Source organism: Tetrao urogallus (assembly GCF_951394365.1).
Source record: "Tetrao urogallus genome assembly, chromosome: 4".
NCBI lineage: Eukaryota > Metazoa > Chordata > Aves > Galliformes > Phasianidae > Tetrao > Tetrao urogallus.
Genome location: NC_136817.1, coordinates 69,093,272 through 69,111,539, shown reverse-complemented (window position 1 = coordinate 69,111,539; position 18,268 = coordinate 69,093,272). Strand labels below are relative to the sequence as shown.

The 18,268-nt window shown below is 43.4% G+C and overlaps 1 protein-coding gene across 1 annotated transcript in view; it reads left to right on the top strand.

The window, feature by feature from the left end:
• Positions 1–201: 201 nt before the first annotated feature.
• The window catches only part of DNAAF9 (dynein axonemal assembly factor 9), a gene marked incomplete at both ends in the record, with an annotated part of 63,640 nt that continues 45,573 nt past the window's right edge, over positions 202–18,268 (top strand). The window contains 5 exons of the mRNA XM_079534860.1: positions 202–287; positions 7,485–7,564; positions 12,197–12,316; positions 13,094–13,218; positions 16,964–17,060. Of these exons, the coding sequence (XP_079390986.1) occupies positions 202–287; positions 7,485–7,564; positions 12,197–12,316; positions 13,094–13,218; positions 16,964–17,060 (508 nt within the window). The remainder of the gene's footprint in view (positions 288–7,484; positions 7,565–12,196; positions 12,317–13,093; positions 13,219–16,963; positions 17,061–18,268) is intronic.

Below are 18,268 nucleotides of genomic sequence, written 5' to 3'. Positions count from 1 at the left end.
CCAGTTCTGCATCGAACTTAAGGCTGTGCTGAGTTCTACATGGAAATCGAGGCTGCTGCGGTGCGGTGCTGCGGGGAGCGGCTTATCTGCCTTCCCGCTCTCTTCCCCCCCCTTCACTCCCCCGTTCTGAGGTGGTACGCGCCAGGCGCAGTGGCCGCAGTGCTGCCGGCTCCGCCGCCCGAGCGCTGCATCGCCGTCGCTATGGCGCTGTGCGGCCGCTCGCTTCTCCTCCGGCCGTCCCCGCGTCCCTCAACGCGCCGCCCCAGGGCCGCCGAGGCGTTCGTCAGGTAGCGGGCACTCCGCAGGGATGTGCTAGCGACGGGTTTGGGGGGCGTTTGGTGAACGCCGGGAGATGGGGACGGTGATTTGGGGAGCAGAAGCAGAGGCAGGTGGGGGCAGGAAGGCAGGGATATTCGCTCTTTTAGCTCTGCCGTCCTGTTTCTGAACAGGAGAGGGATGCGGGGCTGTGTTTGGTGATGGTGTTGGCTTGCCTGGAGTTCAGGTGTCAGCTCAGGTGTCGGTCGGTCACTAGAGCAGTGTTTCTTTTTAAAGGCTCAAGGTGTGTGTGTGTGTGTGTGTGTGTTAAGCTGTAGTGCATTACCTGCAGTATTTCGCTGTCACAGGTTGCAGCCCAGGGCAACGAGGACAGCAAACATTTATAGTGTAGTATAATGTAGTATAGTGGGTGTGGAAGCACCCACTGGTGTAAAATCAAGTGATATGCTGCAGGTTGCCAGCAAACAACCAGCTGGCCATGCTAAATGGCTATGTAGGAACTGCAGGCTTTTGGTTTTGCTCAAGGAGGGAATAAAAGTGATTTTGCTTCGCAGACAACATGCATGTGAAGAGAGAAATTGGGCACTAAGAGAAATGGAAGTCGTTCTGTTTGCCTGAGATAGGTGAATATGGCTGCTGGGTGATGGCTGTGTTCCTTCTCAGCCTGTGCTTAGAAAGCAAATTGATCACAGGAGGGAAAGAAAAAAAGGAGGATCGACTGTTTTCAAGCATATATATATATTTAATAAATCTATTGCTTGCTTGTTTAGAAAGAGCTTAGAATTTGGAGAGCATCTTGCAATTCATAATTGGTAGCAAAGCACCCAACAGGCAGGAAAAAAAAAAACAAAAACCCAGCAGAAACTGGAAGAGAAAATGGTTTCCACTCAAGCCCCTTTCTTTTCTGAGCCATTTCTGTAATTTGAGATCCTGTTTCAGAGTTGTCATGAGAACGTTCAGTGAACATCTGCAAGCTTTCGAGCTCCGCTGGGAGATCCGGACAGCATCTGCAATTTGGTGTGTTTGTAGGAGGCATGTCATCTGTTCTCTCTCTTTTTTTCTTTCCCTCTCCAGCATTGGTTCTTATGCTGCCTTTTTGCAGCCCAGATGGAGGCAGGGAGGTCGGTGTTTGCAATAAATTTCCCCAGCAGTCAGCAGATACCAGACAGTTAATAAAAATAACTTAAAACAAAACAATCCGTTACCCTCCCTTCCTCCTCCCTCCCCCCCCTCCGAGTCCCAAACAGGAATGGAAAAATTCTTAAGACTATATAAAGAATAGGGAAACGGACGGAGATGATTCTTGGAGTTCTTCCACCTGGTGGTTCGGAGTTCTGGTGTACTGTATGATGTGCTGGGAGCTGGTTGACCACAAGGACCCTCAGCATTGCAACAACGAAAGGAAGAATGAAAGTTCTGCAAAAAAAAAAAAAAAAAAAAAAAAAGAAAAGAAAAGAGGAAAAATCACCCCTTAACTAAAAGATGAGTAATGCCCAAAGAAGGATATGCCTTTTTAGAAGATGATGTCATGCTTCATATGTCTGTGTTTTGCAGTGAATGAGTGTTTTAATTGAGAATACATGCGTTTCTGAACAAAGCCTCCGTTAGATAGCACCATCTAAAAGCCGTGTGAGCTTGTTAATTTTGCATTACCTTTGTGTGAAATAGAGTGGGCAGATCCCTGTTGTTAGTTACCCACGTTTGCAACAGATGCACAGCAAGAACTAATCTGTGTTATGTGTGGGGAAGGGCAAAATGAGTACTTGGGCTCATTTTACATTGTCTCTGCCTGTATACCTAATATTAAACCGTTCTGGTTTTAATCACCGAGTGGTGAAGTGTGTGGGTTTTTTTCCTACAGCTTCAGAGGAGCAGTCAGTGGGGTGTTTGGGAGAGTAGTGCTGCAGGAGTGGAAGAGCTGCTGTGGTTTCCCAACCAATTGTAGCTGGGGACATCTCTGTGTTGAAAGATTAACAGTTTGTATCCATGTGTTCCTCGTGTACTTACACCGGGGTTCAGGATTTGTAATAGCTTGTCTCACCTAATTATTTGTAATCACAGAACGTTTTGGGTTGGAAGGGACCCCACAGATCATCACGTTCCAACCCCTCTGCTATAGGCCACCAACCTCCAGAGAGGTTTTTATTTAAAGGAGCTCTCTCTTTTTTAGTTATGCAGAGAAGGACCTCAAGTTGAGGTCTCCCCAGAGCCTTCTCTTCTCCTTCGTTGTGGCCTTCCAGTACTTGAAGGGATCATATAAACAGGAGGGGGAACGGCTGTTTGTGAGGGTGGATAGTGATAGGACAAGGGGGAATGGTTTTAAACTGAGACAGGGGAGGTTTAGGTTGGATATTAGGAGGAAGTTTTTCACTCAGAGGGTGTTGAAGCACTGGAACAGGTTGCCCAAGGAGGCTGTGGATGCCCCATCCCTGCAGGCATTCAAGGCTGGATGTGGCTCTGGGCAGCCTGGTCTGCTGGTTGGTGACCCTGCACATAGCAGGGGGTTGGAACTGGATGATCATTGTGGTCCTTTTCAACCCAGGCCATTCTATGATTTAAGGGGTGATGAAGAAGATGAGAAGTTCCCAAATTTAGGTGCTTCCTACCTTACTGGAGAACTAAGGTATTTTAGGGTCTGTTGACTACCAGGCTGAGACCAAAGTTGGAAAGGATGTGGTGCTGTGTGGTTGATAGAAGTGGAAAGATAGAGCAAAAAGGAAAAGTCATCAAGGAAAGGAGTAGAGCTGTGAGATGAACTCAGCTGTATGTGGTGCTCCTGCTACCATTAGCTCTTGGAGGTCATTGGGCTCAAGATGATGGAGAACATTCTGGTTTGGTACTGTGTGGCCACATGGCTGCAGTGCTGGTGGTCCAATAATGGGCTCTGAAAGTGAATTCAGTCTTAGGAAAGTAAATTTAGTTTTGTAGCACTTCTGATTTCAGAACATGATAAAGCATGGTCTTCTGTCTGCTTACAGTGAATAAGTGTTTGGGTTGGATTCGTCCACATAACATAAGTAGAAGAGCACAACAGAAGTCGAGAAGCAAGGAGTTTGGTCCTGTATAATGCACGCTGAGTTGAAGTTTGTTCCTCCAGATCCAGTTTAAATACTAATTAATTAACATTGCTGGGTATACTGTTTCTAAAGGTGGTGGGTCTCCTACTTGCGATGAAATTGCCTGTGTTCGTTGTAGGTAAACTCTGAAAATAGGTGGGAAATCGTGTTGAGTTGAAGGTGAGCGAGCTCCATTGTCTTTTGTGCAGTAAAACAGAATTATTTTTGTGGATTAAGAAGAGAAAAAAAGCCACAAGTCTTACTGAAGCTGGATATTAAATTTAAAATAGACTGCTTTGGAAATTGATGGATTTCTGAGAGCCTTTAGCACAGCCTTGCTTCTGGTTTCTCTTTTCGTAAATGTTTTAAGCTGGGGATCGTGTCAGACTGTGGGAAATGCAGTGCTCTGCTCTGCACAGAAAATAACAGCATTGGAAGGTCAGCAAAGAAACCTTGCAAAGAACAAACTTGATTTATTTTATTTCTGGCGACTAGAGTGGAAACAGATGGTGGTAGCAGCCAGCTCACTGGGAGCGAGAGCTGGGAGAAAGGAGGAGCCGTTCCTTCTTTCCTTTGTATTTAATTGAGTTAAAACTGTATCTTTCTTAGGTAGCCAGCCTGTATCTATTCAAATCGTTCTCTGATTGCTAATGTGAAGGTTTGCTGGGTCTTGCCAGGGGGAGTCTCGGTGTTCCCCCATGTTGGCTGCTCTCTGTTCAGGCTTTATCACGTGTGGGTTTTTAGCCTTTGTGGGGGAGGAGTGTAACATCTGCCAATATGGAGCAAAACATGCTCAGCTCAGTGCTGCCCTGAAATCACATCCATCACCCCGACAGCACAGAAACCACAGCTGTGCCATCCCAGACACTAACAGAGATGAACCTGGAACTGATAGGAGATCGATGCTGATGGTGCTGCATTTGTGCCATAGGGTCACAACAAGAAAAGAAGCTTGTGCACAGAATGAATTCAGCTGGTAGCAAGGAGTGCAATAAAGCACCGTGGAAACATGAATTAAATGGATGTTAAATACGGTGTGGCATCATTTTAAAAATTTGTGGGTTTTTTTTTTCTGATTGAGAAAGGCACAGTTGTTAATTGTGTTCATTTGCTGGCACGCACAGCTTGTGTCTCTCAGTAGGTTGTGAGAGGCAGTGCTGTTACAAAGGCATTTTGCATAATCAGTATGAAGACGTGTGAACAGACGAGCATTTCTAATTCTTAGAAGTTAATGATTATCATTCTTCCCCCCCTTTTTGGCATCTACTCCAAGATCAAGCCACTACGGTAACAAACAATTTCTTAATTGGCCTAAGCACGCGTTGTTGCCAGATGCTGCCCTGCACTGTGGTTTGCCTTTTGACCCCCCCTACATCAGCAGTCAGGTCAGCTTGCTGATGACTGAAAGCATTATATATTTTTTAATCCCTGCTTTAGCGTTTGTTTGGATCCATAAGCTCATCTGACTTGACACGTGGCTTCAAGATTGTTAGCACAGATACAAAGGGAGGGACAGAGCCTTGCAGCAACCAGGGCTCTTATTCTGGCGTAAAGCAAGGTAGAAATTGCATCTGCTGTTAAAAATTATGTGGTGGAAGCATTCTCCCTTCACCTACATCAATTCCTTACCTGCTTTGAAGGCAACCTTGGCTGCCTGTGCTTGCTTTCTGGGTGTGTTTATAGTAGACATAGTTAAGTAACTTGCAGCTCAGATCTTGTCCGAAGCTTGCTGAAGTCCAAGAATTATGGATTGCCCTAGAAGAGCTCAGTAAGTTGTGCTTTCAAACGTGTCTGATGCTCATCTTCAGCCTTGAGCTGCTGTAACATGAAGCTGCGGTCGCATATCAATAAAAATCTTTAACAGTGAGGGTGGTGAGGAGCTCACTGGAACGGGCTGCCCAGGAAGGTGGTGGAGTCACAGACCCTGGAGGCATTCAAGGAACGTTTGCATTTTGTATTGAGAGTTATTGGTTTAGTGAGTGGTTTAGTGGTTTAGTGAGAGCTATTGATGATAGGTAGATGGTTGGACTGGATGATCTTGAAGGTTTCTTCCAGCCTTGGTGATTCTGTGATTCTGCAAGGCACTGGAACAAGTTGCCCAGAGATGTGGGTGCTCCATCCCTGGAGACTTTCAAGGCCAGGCTGGGTCAGGCCCTGGGCAGCCTGATGTAGTCATGGTTTCCCTGTTCATTGCAGGGGAGTTGGACTGATGGCCTTCAGAGGATCCTTCCAATTCTAAGGATTCTGTGATTCTATGTGGAGATCAGAGTCTTCAAGGAGAGCATCCCAAAACCCAAAGGGGTCCTACTGCTTTTCAAAGGACATTCTTCATTACAACCCAAGGAATTGTGGATGCCCCATCCCTGGAGGCATTCGAGGCCAGGCTGGATGTGGCTCTGGGCAGCCTGGGCTGCTGGTTGGTGACCCTGCACATAGCAGGGGGTTGGAACTGGATGAGCATTGTGGTCCTTTGCAACCCAGGCCGTTCTATGATTCTGTTTGGAATCGTGTTACTGGGGCAAAATGGAAGACTCAGTTCCCTATGTACAGCACTCCCTTTGGAGGTGGGAAAAGTCAGGGGTTTTGTTCCCAGGGCCATTGCTGTGTTTTTGCCAGATGACTGCTTAATGTGAAATGCAAGAAACTGCCATTTTTTTTTCTCTGACTTCATACCCAGTCCAGCCTGTATTGTTTAAAAGCGTGTAGTGAAGATTTCTAACGATTCCCTTCAGTGTTTCTGAATAACATCTTTCTTCAGACACAGAAGTTGCCTGTTTTTAATGTCAGCCTTTCAATGTAACGATTGATGCACACTTCAAATGACGTCGAAAATATCTCAGAAGCTTTTTCAAAGATTTCTTTCATAGAAACCACCTCTTTAACTGAGGCAAGGAAAAACGTCCTGCCAAAGACTGTTGAATGTTAAAGGTTGAAATAAATGTGTCTATGGTCTTATATTTTGTTATGAAGCAACATAGAGTCTGACCTGTATGTTTCCCTTTCGTGCTCTTCTCTGCTCATTGCATGGGCACGTAATGCTGCTTTTTCTTGACAGAGGATGAACCTATTTGGTCAGGTCTGCCTTTTGTTGGAGCTGAGTGTGTCAATTGATCATAGAATGGCCTGGGTTGAAAAGGAGCACAGTGCTCATCCAGTTCCAACCCCCTGCTATGTGCAGGGTCACCAACCAGCAGCCCAGGCTGCCCAGAGCCACATCCAGCCTGGCCTTGAATGCCTGCAGGGATGGGGCATCCACAACCTCCTTGGGCAACCTGTTCAGTGCCTCTCCACCCTCTGAGTGAAAAACTTCCTCCTAATCTCTCTCCTTTACTGTTCATCTTAGTGTTTGAATGGCATTTAGATGAGCTATAATGTCATCTAATGACATTTTTCATCTCTTTCCTGTCTTTCAGAGAAAGTAGGGCGTGATAATTGTAGTCTCACTAAATAGATATATTTGCTTTTTACTTAAGTAACTGTGAAAACAGGAATACTCCATGTTGCTTTCTTGCTTATTTCTGTATACCATAAATTTAGTTCAGTTGAAGAGCTAAAGGTTACTTGGGAAAGGTGAGGGAAATGTTCCAGGTGTCTCATTTGGTATAGGAGGGGAAAGTTCCTGTAAACTTGTGTTAAGTATTATTCATTCTGGACGTGTTTTGTGCTGGGTTTTATATGAGCTGGAAACCCAGCCATGTAAGTGATGTCTGTTAATGTGTCGTGCAGACGCAAATCTGTAGTAAAAAGTTTGACTCTTTTTGAGTTGAGTTTTTGTTATGAGAGTAGTGGTTTCCACTTTCCCCAGTGTGGACTAAGTAAATCTGGAGTGTGTCTGTGTATGTAGTAACACAGGGTGGAAATGGTCTGATGGTGCTGGGGGTGTTTGAGTTCTCTCCCAGCTTCTGCAAACCCCTTTTGGGCTGTCAGAACCACTGCAATCCCTTTTCTCATCACCTCTACCTGGGCTTCACCTGTCCAGCAGTGCTTTGCTACCTGCTTGTAAGGTAGAGCAAGGAGCACTGCTGGCTTGGTGCAGGCAAACATGAACAGAAGTTCTTGCTGGAGGTGAGAGATTAACCAGGGCACGTGCTTAAAAACAAAAGTTATAGGTCATAGTTTTCTCTTTAAGGACCAATTCTCTTTCTTTTGCAGCTGCAGCCGCCTGCGAAACATCCAGAGCATCCTGACACAAAGCAGCAAATCTCAACCTGATGGAATCCTTTGCATTTTAGGTTAGTGTTATTTTTTTTCCCCCCTCTTTCTTCTTCTCATTGTATTAAGATGCCATGAATTTCAGAAACAGTAACATAATCTACTTTTGTTGCCCATTGTTCTTCAGCAAGCAGACATCGATCTGATAATTAAACTCTCTGATCCCTAAAAGAGTTCTTAGGTCTATTTACTAATTTTGGGCGTGCTTAGTGCAATAATAACATTATCAATGCTCTTTTCTAAGCCTTGAGAAAATTCAGTGGCTGGAGGAAAGAGGGAATCTTTCTCCATCTCCACACTGGAAGAAAGATGGGAGAACTTAATCTATTTGGGACAAAAAGTCAGCTATCCAGACGACGTTGTGTTTCTTGGTGTAAGAGGTGAAGGCTGGTGTGTTGCAGGCTGGTTATTCCATGAATGCAGGGAAGTAAAGGGATTGGAGAGGACCCTATGAGTGCCAGCGTTAGTAATGATGATGTGCTTGGTTATGGAGAGCAGTGGTTGAGAACAAGCATGGCTTTTCACCCTGCTTGGCTTACAGAGGGAAATGGGTTACATGATTTGCATTAAGAAGTGATACTAGGCAGAATTTCCTGCCATAGCCTGTTTAATATATATATCTGTCTGTCTATCTATCTATCTATATATATGGATATATATTTTTTAATGGTGCAGCAAGAACAGAAGAACACAGACTGGAAGGGGCGGTCCTTGAGAGCAGCCCTGCAGAGAAAGACCTGGGGGTCTTGGTAGATGAAAAGCTTAACATGAGCCAGCAGTATGTCCTTGCAGCTCAGAAAGCAAATGGTATCCTGGGCTCCGTCAGAGGAAGAGTGGACAGCAGGGACAGGGAGGTCATTGTCCCCTTCTACTCTGCCCTTCTGAGGCCCCATCTGCAGCACTGCATCCAGGTCTGGAGCCCCCAGTACAAGAAAGACAGGGAGCTGTTGGGGAGGGTTCAGAAGAGAGCCACAAAGATGATCAGGGGGCTGGAGCATCTTCCCTATAAAGACCACCCTGAGGGAGCTGGGCTTGTTCAGCCTGGAGAAAAGAAGGCTGTGGGGTGACCTCATTGCAGCCTTCAGTACCTGAAGGGAGCCTACAAACAGGAGGGGAGTCAACTCTGTGGAAGGGTAGATAACAGCAGGACAAGGGGAAATGGTTTGAAGTTGAGGGAGGGAAGATTAAGGTTGGATGTGAGGGGGAAGTTCTTGACAGAGAGAGTGGTGAGGTGCTGGAACAGCTGCCCAGAGAGGCTGTGGATGCCCCGTCCATCCCTGGAGGTGTTGAAGGCCAGGTTGGATGGGGCCCTGGGCAGCCTGGGCTGCTATGAAATGTGGAGGTTGGTGGCCCTGCATGTGGCAGGGGGTTGGAGCTTTGTGATCCTTGAGGTCCAGCCCTGGTCATTCTGTGATTCTGTGCAGAAGACTTGAAGTTTTCTTGGGCCACAAAAGAAATAGTAGAACCTACTTCTTTTTAGATTGATGTTGTCTGTATATTATAACTCTTCCTAACCCACATTTCCTACTGTAATAGTTTGAGATCTAAGGTTAGTAATAGCTTCACAGCTAGAAGATCTATAAAGGTATTTGTGTCAATGGAATTTAATTATACAAGATAAAGATCTTGGTTTTGCTTTTGATGCCAGCCTAACTTCATAAAATGCATCAAGTTGTGCCATCTCTGCCATTGGCTCTGCATTACTCCCTGACTATTGGTAGTGCTGAAGGTGCACTAAGTCCCAAGCAAAAGATTGACCTGTTTTATGAAAAACATCAGTTAAAAGGAATCTCTTTGAGTAAGCCCCAGAGTAATGTGGAATGTTTAAGACCATGCATAAGACCATACCTCTTAATAAGCCTTTCTCTTATGGAAGTATAGGAAGTGTTTTGTTGTTAAACTTGTGCTCTGCATTAATCTGTTTCTGCATCCACAATGAGACTGTTGTCTAATCTGACCTGACTAATGTAGTCTGAAGAATTTCTCACATAACTTCTGGTTAAGCAAGAATGTCTTTCTTACAAATGCTTTAAAACAGTCTTCGAATTCATATTTGGCTTGACAAAAATGTCTTGATTCCTCCTGACATTTGTACAAAGCAGATAATCTTACACTTTTTCAGCAGTCAGCACATGTTATATTTTTCCTGGCTATATTTAATGATCTGGGCTTAATGGATTTCTCTTGCCCCAGCTTTAGTTTGGCTAATTACAAATAATCCTGGGTCTGATATTTTAAAGTATTGAACGGTGGCATTGTGCACTCTTTGCTGGGGACAAAGGCATTGCAAGTGACAGTAAAAAGGAACGTGGAGGTCAGGGGAGAAGAGATGTGTGTCAGATGTGTCTTTCAGAAACCTCAGTGGGGCTGTGTTGCTGTTTAGTCTGTTAAGAAATATTGACCTACCTAAATTACACTGTCACTTTTAAAAATAAACTGTGTTGCTCACAGTTTACCTTTTAGCTCTCTGTTAAATTGATCTGATTCCCAAGGATGTGTGTTTGGTTTCAGTAGGTTGTATCTGTAAATCTGTCTGTGGGTTGTAGCTCTTCTGATTGATCTGTAGTTTGATCTATCGTGTAGATAATACATTTTAATGGACTTTGACGTTTACTTTTCCTATCCCCTTCAGGGACAGTAAATCTTGCATGGCAGTTCCACAGCTATGTGATGATTTTGAATGGCTGGCAAAAGGTGATCTGTCCATTTTCTCCAGCATCACCTTCCTGTACTCCTGAGGGCATTCAGCATGTTACAGAGCAGCTCTTGGTTTTGCTGCAGGAGGGCATGCCACAAATGCTTGGCTAGGACACAGAAAGCAGCACTTCTTCTCCCTCTAGGTTGTTTTTGTCAGCTTAGCAACTGGGAAATGGCAAATATGTGAGATGGCAGGGCTGAGTAACCTTTTGTTGCTGAAGAAGGTGTCTGAATCTGTCCCTAGTCTGCTCCTCTTTATTTTTTTTTGCATCAGTTCTGGTGTTCTTCTGATATCTTGCACGCAGTACATCTTGCTGAGCTGACAGGCTTTCCATACCTGCCTGGCCCTCAGCCTGTTTGATGAACTGAATCAGCTTGGAGAGGCCAGATAAGCACTGGTTGCAGCACTGGCTGTTGGGCAGCGGTGGGCTGCTGGCCTGAGTCACTGTCTAGCAACGCCCTTGTGATGAGTTGGGAACAGAGATTACTAAATTTGCAGCTCTGCTGGAGCCAGACGGTGGGTTTCCTAGTTGCTGGCCTTCCCCATTGTTCTCTTGAGGGCTCCTGATAGACTTTTTGGATGCATCTTATCTTTGTCATTGTCTCGTTTCCTGTTTATTTTCCACTGTACGTAATGTTCCTTTAACTCCATCTGTAGAATAGCGCTAAATCCACAGTATGAAAAATCCTGGCTAAAAAAGAGCTGGTGCATATGGATGCTTCTCTCAAACTCTTCCAATGATTACTACACCTTTTTAATAAGGGCATTTCTCATTTTTCCTCTGATTTTTTTTTTTTAATTTTTCTCCCAGATTTCTTATTCCTCCTTTTTCCTACTAACTCTGTTACTTTCTTTGCCTGTCCCTGCCGCTCAGCACCTGGGCTCCTTAGGCCTTGTAGACCACAGTCATGAGCCTGGCTGGATGGAAGTGGCTGTGACTTTTGCCCCTTTTCCTTTGCTCAGCCCACAGTTGGTGATGTCTTGTCAGATTAGTGTTGGGTATGGTAAGAGATGTTTGCTTGTGGAACATCAGTAACCTCCTTGCAGAACAACTGATCTAACAGCTTGCTGTCACTGAAGGGGACCATCCTAACTCTTGCTTTGTTCTCAATTGATCGCTCATCTGATTGCCTTCAAAAGATGCTTCAGTTAGGCAAGTCAGCAGTAAACCAGATTATCTTCAGCGCATTGTGTGTGCCAGCTTTCAAATGCTATCCTGGATTTCAAGGTGACTGATTACATTTCAATAGTTCTCAAGAGCAGAGGGCTGGTTGCTTCCTGGGAGGGAGCACAGAGGACTGAGTCTGAGGATTGTTTAGCTGAGTCGTGTTTGTGCTGTGACCTGAGTTCCAGATGAGCTGCCAATGCAGATGTTTGTCAGGGAACACCTCCTAATGTGCAGAATTGGAGCATCGTGGAATGGTTTCAGTCAGGTCACATAATTCCAATTTGTGTACCATTTGGACAGAATACCTTTTTGATTATTTGTTTGAAGTTTGCAGTGGCTTTCTGGTGACTCAGGGATTATACTGTAATACTTGCAAGATAGTGTTTAATCATGTATTCCAAAGCAGGAGATTTAGGTCACAGGATTAGTTTGTTAGGAGGCTTCAATCAAGAACATATTTGTTAAAATGAACACTGCATGCGACAGATGTCACGTTTGTATCACTAAGGTTGAAATTCTGTTGCTTCAGAACACTGCAAACTTTATTTAAAGCAGATCCTGTAGATTTAGGTCAAGGGAGGAGTGAGAGTGTGTAGCAACAAACTTGAAAAACTCCCTTTTCCCTCCCCTGCTTTTCCACTATGTTAAAGCAGAATGCTCCCTGACCGTGAGAAAGTGTTCAGATAAAACTCCTATTTAAAAAGCTTTCTTATTTGGGAAGAACCCAAATGTTTCAAGTGTACTGTATTAATGCAGAACATCTCACTTATGATTTTGCTTTTGCAGGAATAGACAGTCGATACAATGAAGGCTGCAGGGAGCTGGCCAACTATCTGCTTTTTGGCTTGTATAATCAGAGTAACAATGACTTTGAAAGAACTGGTTTTCCTGAAGAAGTTCTTGATGGTAAGTTTAGCATTTTCACCCATTCTTTCCTCTTTCTGGAGATGGAATGAGCTGGGAAAAGGGACACACCTCGCTCTAATTGTATGAAAACTTGATGGAGAGCACTCCCAAAGAGCTCTTGTTTTCAAATATACCCCACTCAGATGTTATGAACGTGGAGAAATGACTATGAGAAGTCCTGGTTCAGTCATGGTATGTTTGTTCATTTGATATCAATCAGTGTGTGATAAACCAATGGAGTTTTAAAATACTCTTGGTTGTTTTTCGCTTTTACTTGAACATATTTACTCATTTTTGTAATAGTTGAAAGGCAGCCAATCACTGTGTGCATTATTCCCTTATTTTCTTTTTATGAAGCTCTAAGTCTCCATCCTGTGTGCTGCAAGGCTGGTTTTCAGTTGGAGCAACCTCCTGATGTAATATCAGGCAAGAGCAGCTGTAGTTTACAGTTCTGAGTGCTCTGTGAGTGCTCATCTCTGACACTCTTGGCTTGTCAAAGGACAGGCTGATGCAAGTTCTTTGCAAGACTTCAGAATAAACCCACAGTTGTTCCAGTGAAAAGTACTGTTGTAGTTGGAGCAGTGTATGGCTGCCAACTGTTCCTTTTGAGAAAAAAGAGAAGTGGGGGATGATTGTTTATTTAAATAGTTAAACAGTTTCTTTTAATGAGGTACAGTATAGGGAAAGTGTTTTCTGTTCAGTTCCTGTGTTCGTTTTGTGGTTGTACAGTTATGGAGTCCTGGTGCTGGAAAATAATGCTTGTTCTGGTTGTTGCAGACATAATCATACTAATCAAACCTGATAGTGTCCATCTGTACTGTAACCCTGTGAATTACAATCATCTTCTGCCATACGTGGCTTGCTGGAGGAACTTGCATTTTCACTGCCTAACTGAAAATGAGGTAAGTGGAAAAGGGGTGCAGATAAGACTTGCATTTTAGTAATACCTTTCTAATGAACTCATTCAAAATGGAACTTTTACATTCTCTCTGGAATTCCTTTTCTATTTCATATTCCACAGGGAATGATCTGAATTTATGTATCATTTTAATTTTGCTTTGCAAGTGTTTGCAAGAAAAATATGTTTTGAGTACTCTGTATTTGCTGGCACGTAAAAAGAAATTGCTCCCCCACTAATTTACTCTTGTTTTGATATGACTCAGTGATCTTTCAATGAGGAAAAACGTGGGCTAGAAAAAATGCAGGATCTGAATCACATACATCAGTCAGCATTGTGGTTTCCAATGATGGCTGTGTTTGCTATCAAAGCAGTGTTTTAATGCATTGTATGCCAATAGTTTTGGAATATTAGAAAAGATTGGCTTAGTTAGGCATTTAAAATCAGTAAACTCTATTATCTGTCTTGGTTTTAACTTTCAACTGTTCCTTTCAAGTGGTATTTATCTCAGTAATGAGAAAGGCTGGGTTGTGCCACTCACTTCAATCAGAATGCGGCTACTGGATAAGAGTTTCATCTTGCACTTAAAAGCCAAGGTATTCTTAGAAGAGCTACGTGTATTGTAGTTATTCTAGTAATGATAGAGGAGTAAAGAATGGAAATAGTTGCCCATTCTTATTTTTTGCAGTGAATGACACCAGGGAAGGTGCTTGCAGACAATCAGTTGCTTAGCTGCCAAGGACTGTGCCACTTCTTTATGTTTGTAGGATTACAGAGCAGCACTGTTGCCACTGTGTGCTACTCTGCAGCTAGTTCTGGTGCTTACTGAGGTGCAGAGTATGAGCCTTTGTATTCCAGTTGAGACTGGAGTAGTGTTTATTCAGTCCTACGAGGGCAAATTTCTCCATTAAGTTCTGTTTCTTTTCTAAATTAGAGTGATGCTGAAATCTGCGAATGGTGTCTTAGGAGCCTTGATGAAAAAGGGTGAAACTAGTGGAAGAATAAATGGGGAGGTCAGGGAGGCAATCATTTTGTTCCCTTCTGCTTCCAGCTTGAAAGTGATGGGGGTTACAATTAACAATGTTTTTGTGGGGCTGCTTTCTAGTGAGATTATATCCCAGAACTATGAAATAATCTAGGTTAGAAAGGACCTTCAGAAATAATCTTGTCTAACCCTTTGCTTAATGCAGGGTCAGCAGTGAGATCAGATCAAGTTTTTATAGCTGGGTGTTGAAAACCTCCAAGGATGATGACAGCAAAACTTCTCTTGGTTGCCTGTCTTACCATTAGTTGGCTGTCCTGATGACAGAAGGTGTTTCCTCTTATCCAATCTGTATGCCTTTTGTTTCAAACCTTGCTCTTTGTCATACAACCTGCCAGTGCATAGCACTGTGAAGAGCCTGTCTTTGCCATCTCAGTAACTGTTTCCTAGATGTTGAAAGGAAGCTATGAGGTGCAACCACAGCCTCTGAGCAATAGCAGAATCTCAGCCTCTCCCCACAGGATGAGTTCTCCAGCCCCTTGTTGTGCTTGGTGGCCTTCCACTGAGCTTTTATACCAGTCCCAAACAGTCTTCTGGATAGGGTCCTATGAGTTCTGCGTGGTTAGCTGCTTGCTGTTAAGATGGAAACAGTTGAGCAACAGTTAAAACACACCATAGCAAAATCTTAAACCTTGACCTCCTAAGGTTTTCATGTTGTGAAACACACTGCTGAAAGGACCAATCTTGCAGCATGCCTGGAGGCAGTCAACCATGCATTTTGGAATGAGGAATGGAGGCATTCTTAACACACTGCTGCTAGCATAACTGCAGTCTAAGCTATTTTAAAATAAGCTGCATCTGCTTATGGGCTTTTGTATGATTTGTCCTGGTAAGCAGTCACCTTAATCACACAGTGGTAGCTTGAAATAATGATCCAGCTGCAAAGGTAAACTGTACAGAAACAAATGGGAAACTTTGGGACTTCTAATGCTGAAAATACAGGGTTTATTTCATTGCATCACACTGCTCATTCATGCAGCAGCACTTCCTCTCATTTCTTATGTATAAGAATTGCCAGTTTCCTAGATTACTTCTGAATTACTAAAAACCCCACACAATTAAAAGAATGCTGCTGTGTCAATCTTTAGATACATCCTGTTTACACAAAGATTGCCTGGAGTGGCTTTCAAGCAGCCTTCTTTTTTTTGCCAGTGATAGAAATAATTTTTGCTTGCTTTTCTAAAAAGTGAAACACTGCTCTGGAAATACAGCAAGTAATGCCATACCTGGCTCTGTAGCTCTTGATAAATCTGGCAAAACCTTTGTTTCTCCTTCCTTCCTTCTTTCCTATTTTTCTGTAACTGGACCACAGGAATTTCAAGCAGTTCAGTGAATCCAAGCTGGGTTGTGACAATCCCTGCTATCAGTGCAGGCTGGGGGAGATGGAGACAGAGCACAGCCTTGCTGCAAAGGACCTGGGGATAATGGTGGGGTGGCAGCTGGATGTGAGCCAGCAGTGTACCCTTACAGCCCAGAAAGCCAACTGGATCCTGGGCTGCATCCAAAGAAATGTAGCCAGGGCTCTGAGCTGTGGGTGTCCCTGTTCATTGCAAGGGAACTGGATTAGGTGGTCTTTAAGGGTCCCCATCCAGCTCAAACCATTCTATTACTCTAATTTAAGAGGATATTCTGTCTTAGTGAAAGGAGAAGCATACAACTGAGGAATGCTTGTTTTCAAAATGGCTGAGTAAGACACGAGTTTATTGCCAAGTAAGATAGGAATTGTATAAGCTTTCTGAGTATCATGACTGTACTGGTTATATACTGCACTGGTTCTTATATGTCTGCAATAATAGATAGCAAGCCTTTAGCATCCTGCCAGAAAACCAGTTCCTGTTCTGATGGCATTTTAAGTTTTGAGAAATTGGCAGTTCTTTAGTGCTTGGCTTTGACCTGAAACTTTGATCTGGTTTTCTGGGACTGAGTAAAGAACACATCATGGAGGAACTTAGGCTGCATCTTAAGTTCAGGCTTGTCTGAAATGAACTTGTTCTTAAAATAAATGTCTTGGGTGTAGCCTGAAGCTCCCAAGAGCTGCATATAGAAAGTTCTTGATCGAGTAATTTACCTTAGGCAATGTAAAGTAAAATAGGATAAAAGGTAAGCAAAGCACCTCTGCCTTTTGATCATGCCCTGAAAGGCAAGTGTCTCATGAAATGAGGTTGGCTGTGACTTTTTTCCTCCTGCTTTTCTTACATATGCTGCTCCTGCAGTCATGAATTAGTTCTCATTGCTTGCTTGTGACCTGAGGCATAACTAGTCAGTCTGTTGTCCTCTATTAATGCTGTTGATCTACTTGCTTTTTTCCCCACTGTTTTCTTTGTGGCACACCAGGTGTACTCTCAAAATATCTTTCACTGTTGAAAAATTGTCCAGGATCAAACAGTTGACTTTGAAAATATTTCACCAATAACTGAAAAATACGGTATGCATTTATGCCTTCATACAGCCTTATTAAAAACCTTGCTGTAAAGCTGGATTAAAAAATAGGAAAAGTCTCCATTGGCTTGAATGTGTCCGTGCCATGATGTAGTCTTCAAAACAGAGAGGTTGAAGAGGTTCTTTTAGTTTTTGGGAGCTGTAGGTAGTATTTTGGTGGATTACATGATATGACGCTTGCTGTGAGATTAAAGCATTAAAGCTCTACAATATATGTCCTCTTCATGGTAAAACTAACAGTCCAACTAATTTGAACGTTGTCTTTCAGTATGAAGATGAAGAAGCTGCAGAAGAATTCAAGATTTCCAGCTTTGTAGACATGGTTCGAGATTGCAGTCGCATTGGTATTCCATACAGCTGCCAAGGTAGGTTGGTTTGCTTTATGCTTAACATAAATGCTCTGCAGCATGCAAGTCGAGCAGTTCAAGAAATGAAGATTTCTTTGCCCTTGGTAAGAAATAAGGATTGTTCTGGCCTTTTTTTCCTGCTTAGGAGTTAGGTTTCTTTCTGAAAAACGTTAGCCCATAGACTTCATGTGAAGAGTGAATGCTCTCAGTGTGAGGCAGAGAAGTGATTTGCATTCAGAGGAGTGTGTTCTGCTGCTACAGAAGTTCTCTGTTGAGATGGGAGCTTGATAAATGCCCCTTTATGTAAAGAAAGAATAAACATTTCGTTATGCAGGTTTCCTATTTTAGCACTGAAGAAACTGGGCTGTGTGGTGGCTTCCTGTTATGATCTGTAGCCAGCCTTGCATTCTGAGCAATTTAATCTTACATTGTTCAGTAAAGTGTATTTTGCTGTATCCCTAACAGTGAGTAATACTGAAGCAAAGCAATGCATGTGCTTACTCACTGTGGGGTTTTTCATCTGTGGTACAGTAGGTGAAAGACAAGTAGTTTTCTTGGTTTGGGTTTTTTTTTCTCCTAAAAAGAAACTGGCTTTTTTTTTTAACTGTTCAGATTCGAAGCAGAGTACTTTCATTAGCTTTGTTTTCTCAGTAACAGTACTACGTTTTCTCTCTGCTGGTGTTCTTGAAGTTTAAACAGCAGCATCTGGAAACTTTGTAGGTGTTCGTGACCAGGTTGGATGAGGCCCTGGGCTATTTGGTCTAGTGCCACATCTGGAGGTTGGTGGCCCTGCCCGTGGCAGGAGGTTGGGACTTGATGATCTTTGGAGTCCCTTCCAGTCTAAGCCATTCTATGATTCTTTGCTTCCCCTAAGGAAAAGGTGATATGCTCTCATTGCCTGTGAAATCCTTAATGAATTGGGGCAGGGGGAAGGATGGAGACCCTTTGTTAGGAAATCCCTACAGGAAGTGTGTGTCTTAAGGACAGTGATTATTCTTCAATTCAGATGACTTAGAGCTCCACTGGTGAGTTTTGCTATGCCAGAATGAACAGTTTCCCCTTCCCCAACCTAAAATTCTGACTAAAATGGGGGCAGTGATGACTATATTGAACTTATGGCCAAGGAATAGAAGATTGTGGGATAAGCACTGCTTCTTGCCTGTTATCTAGAGTTTGAATGAGAAAAATGCTCTCGGAAACAGATTTTCAAGGAGGAGTAATACCTT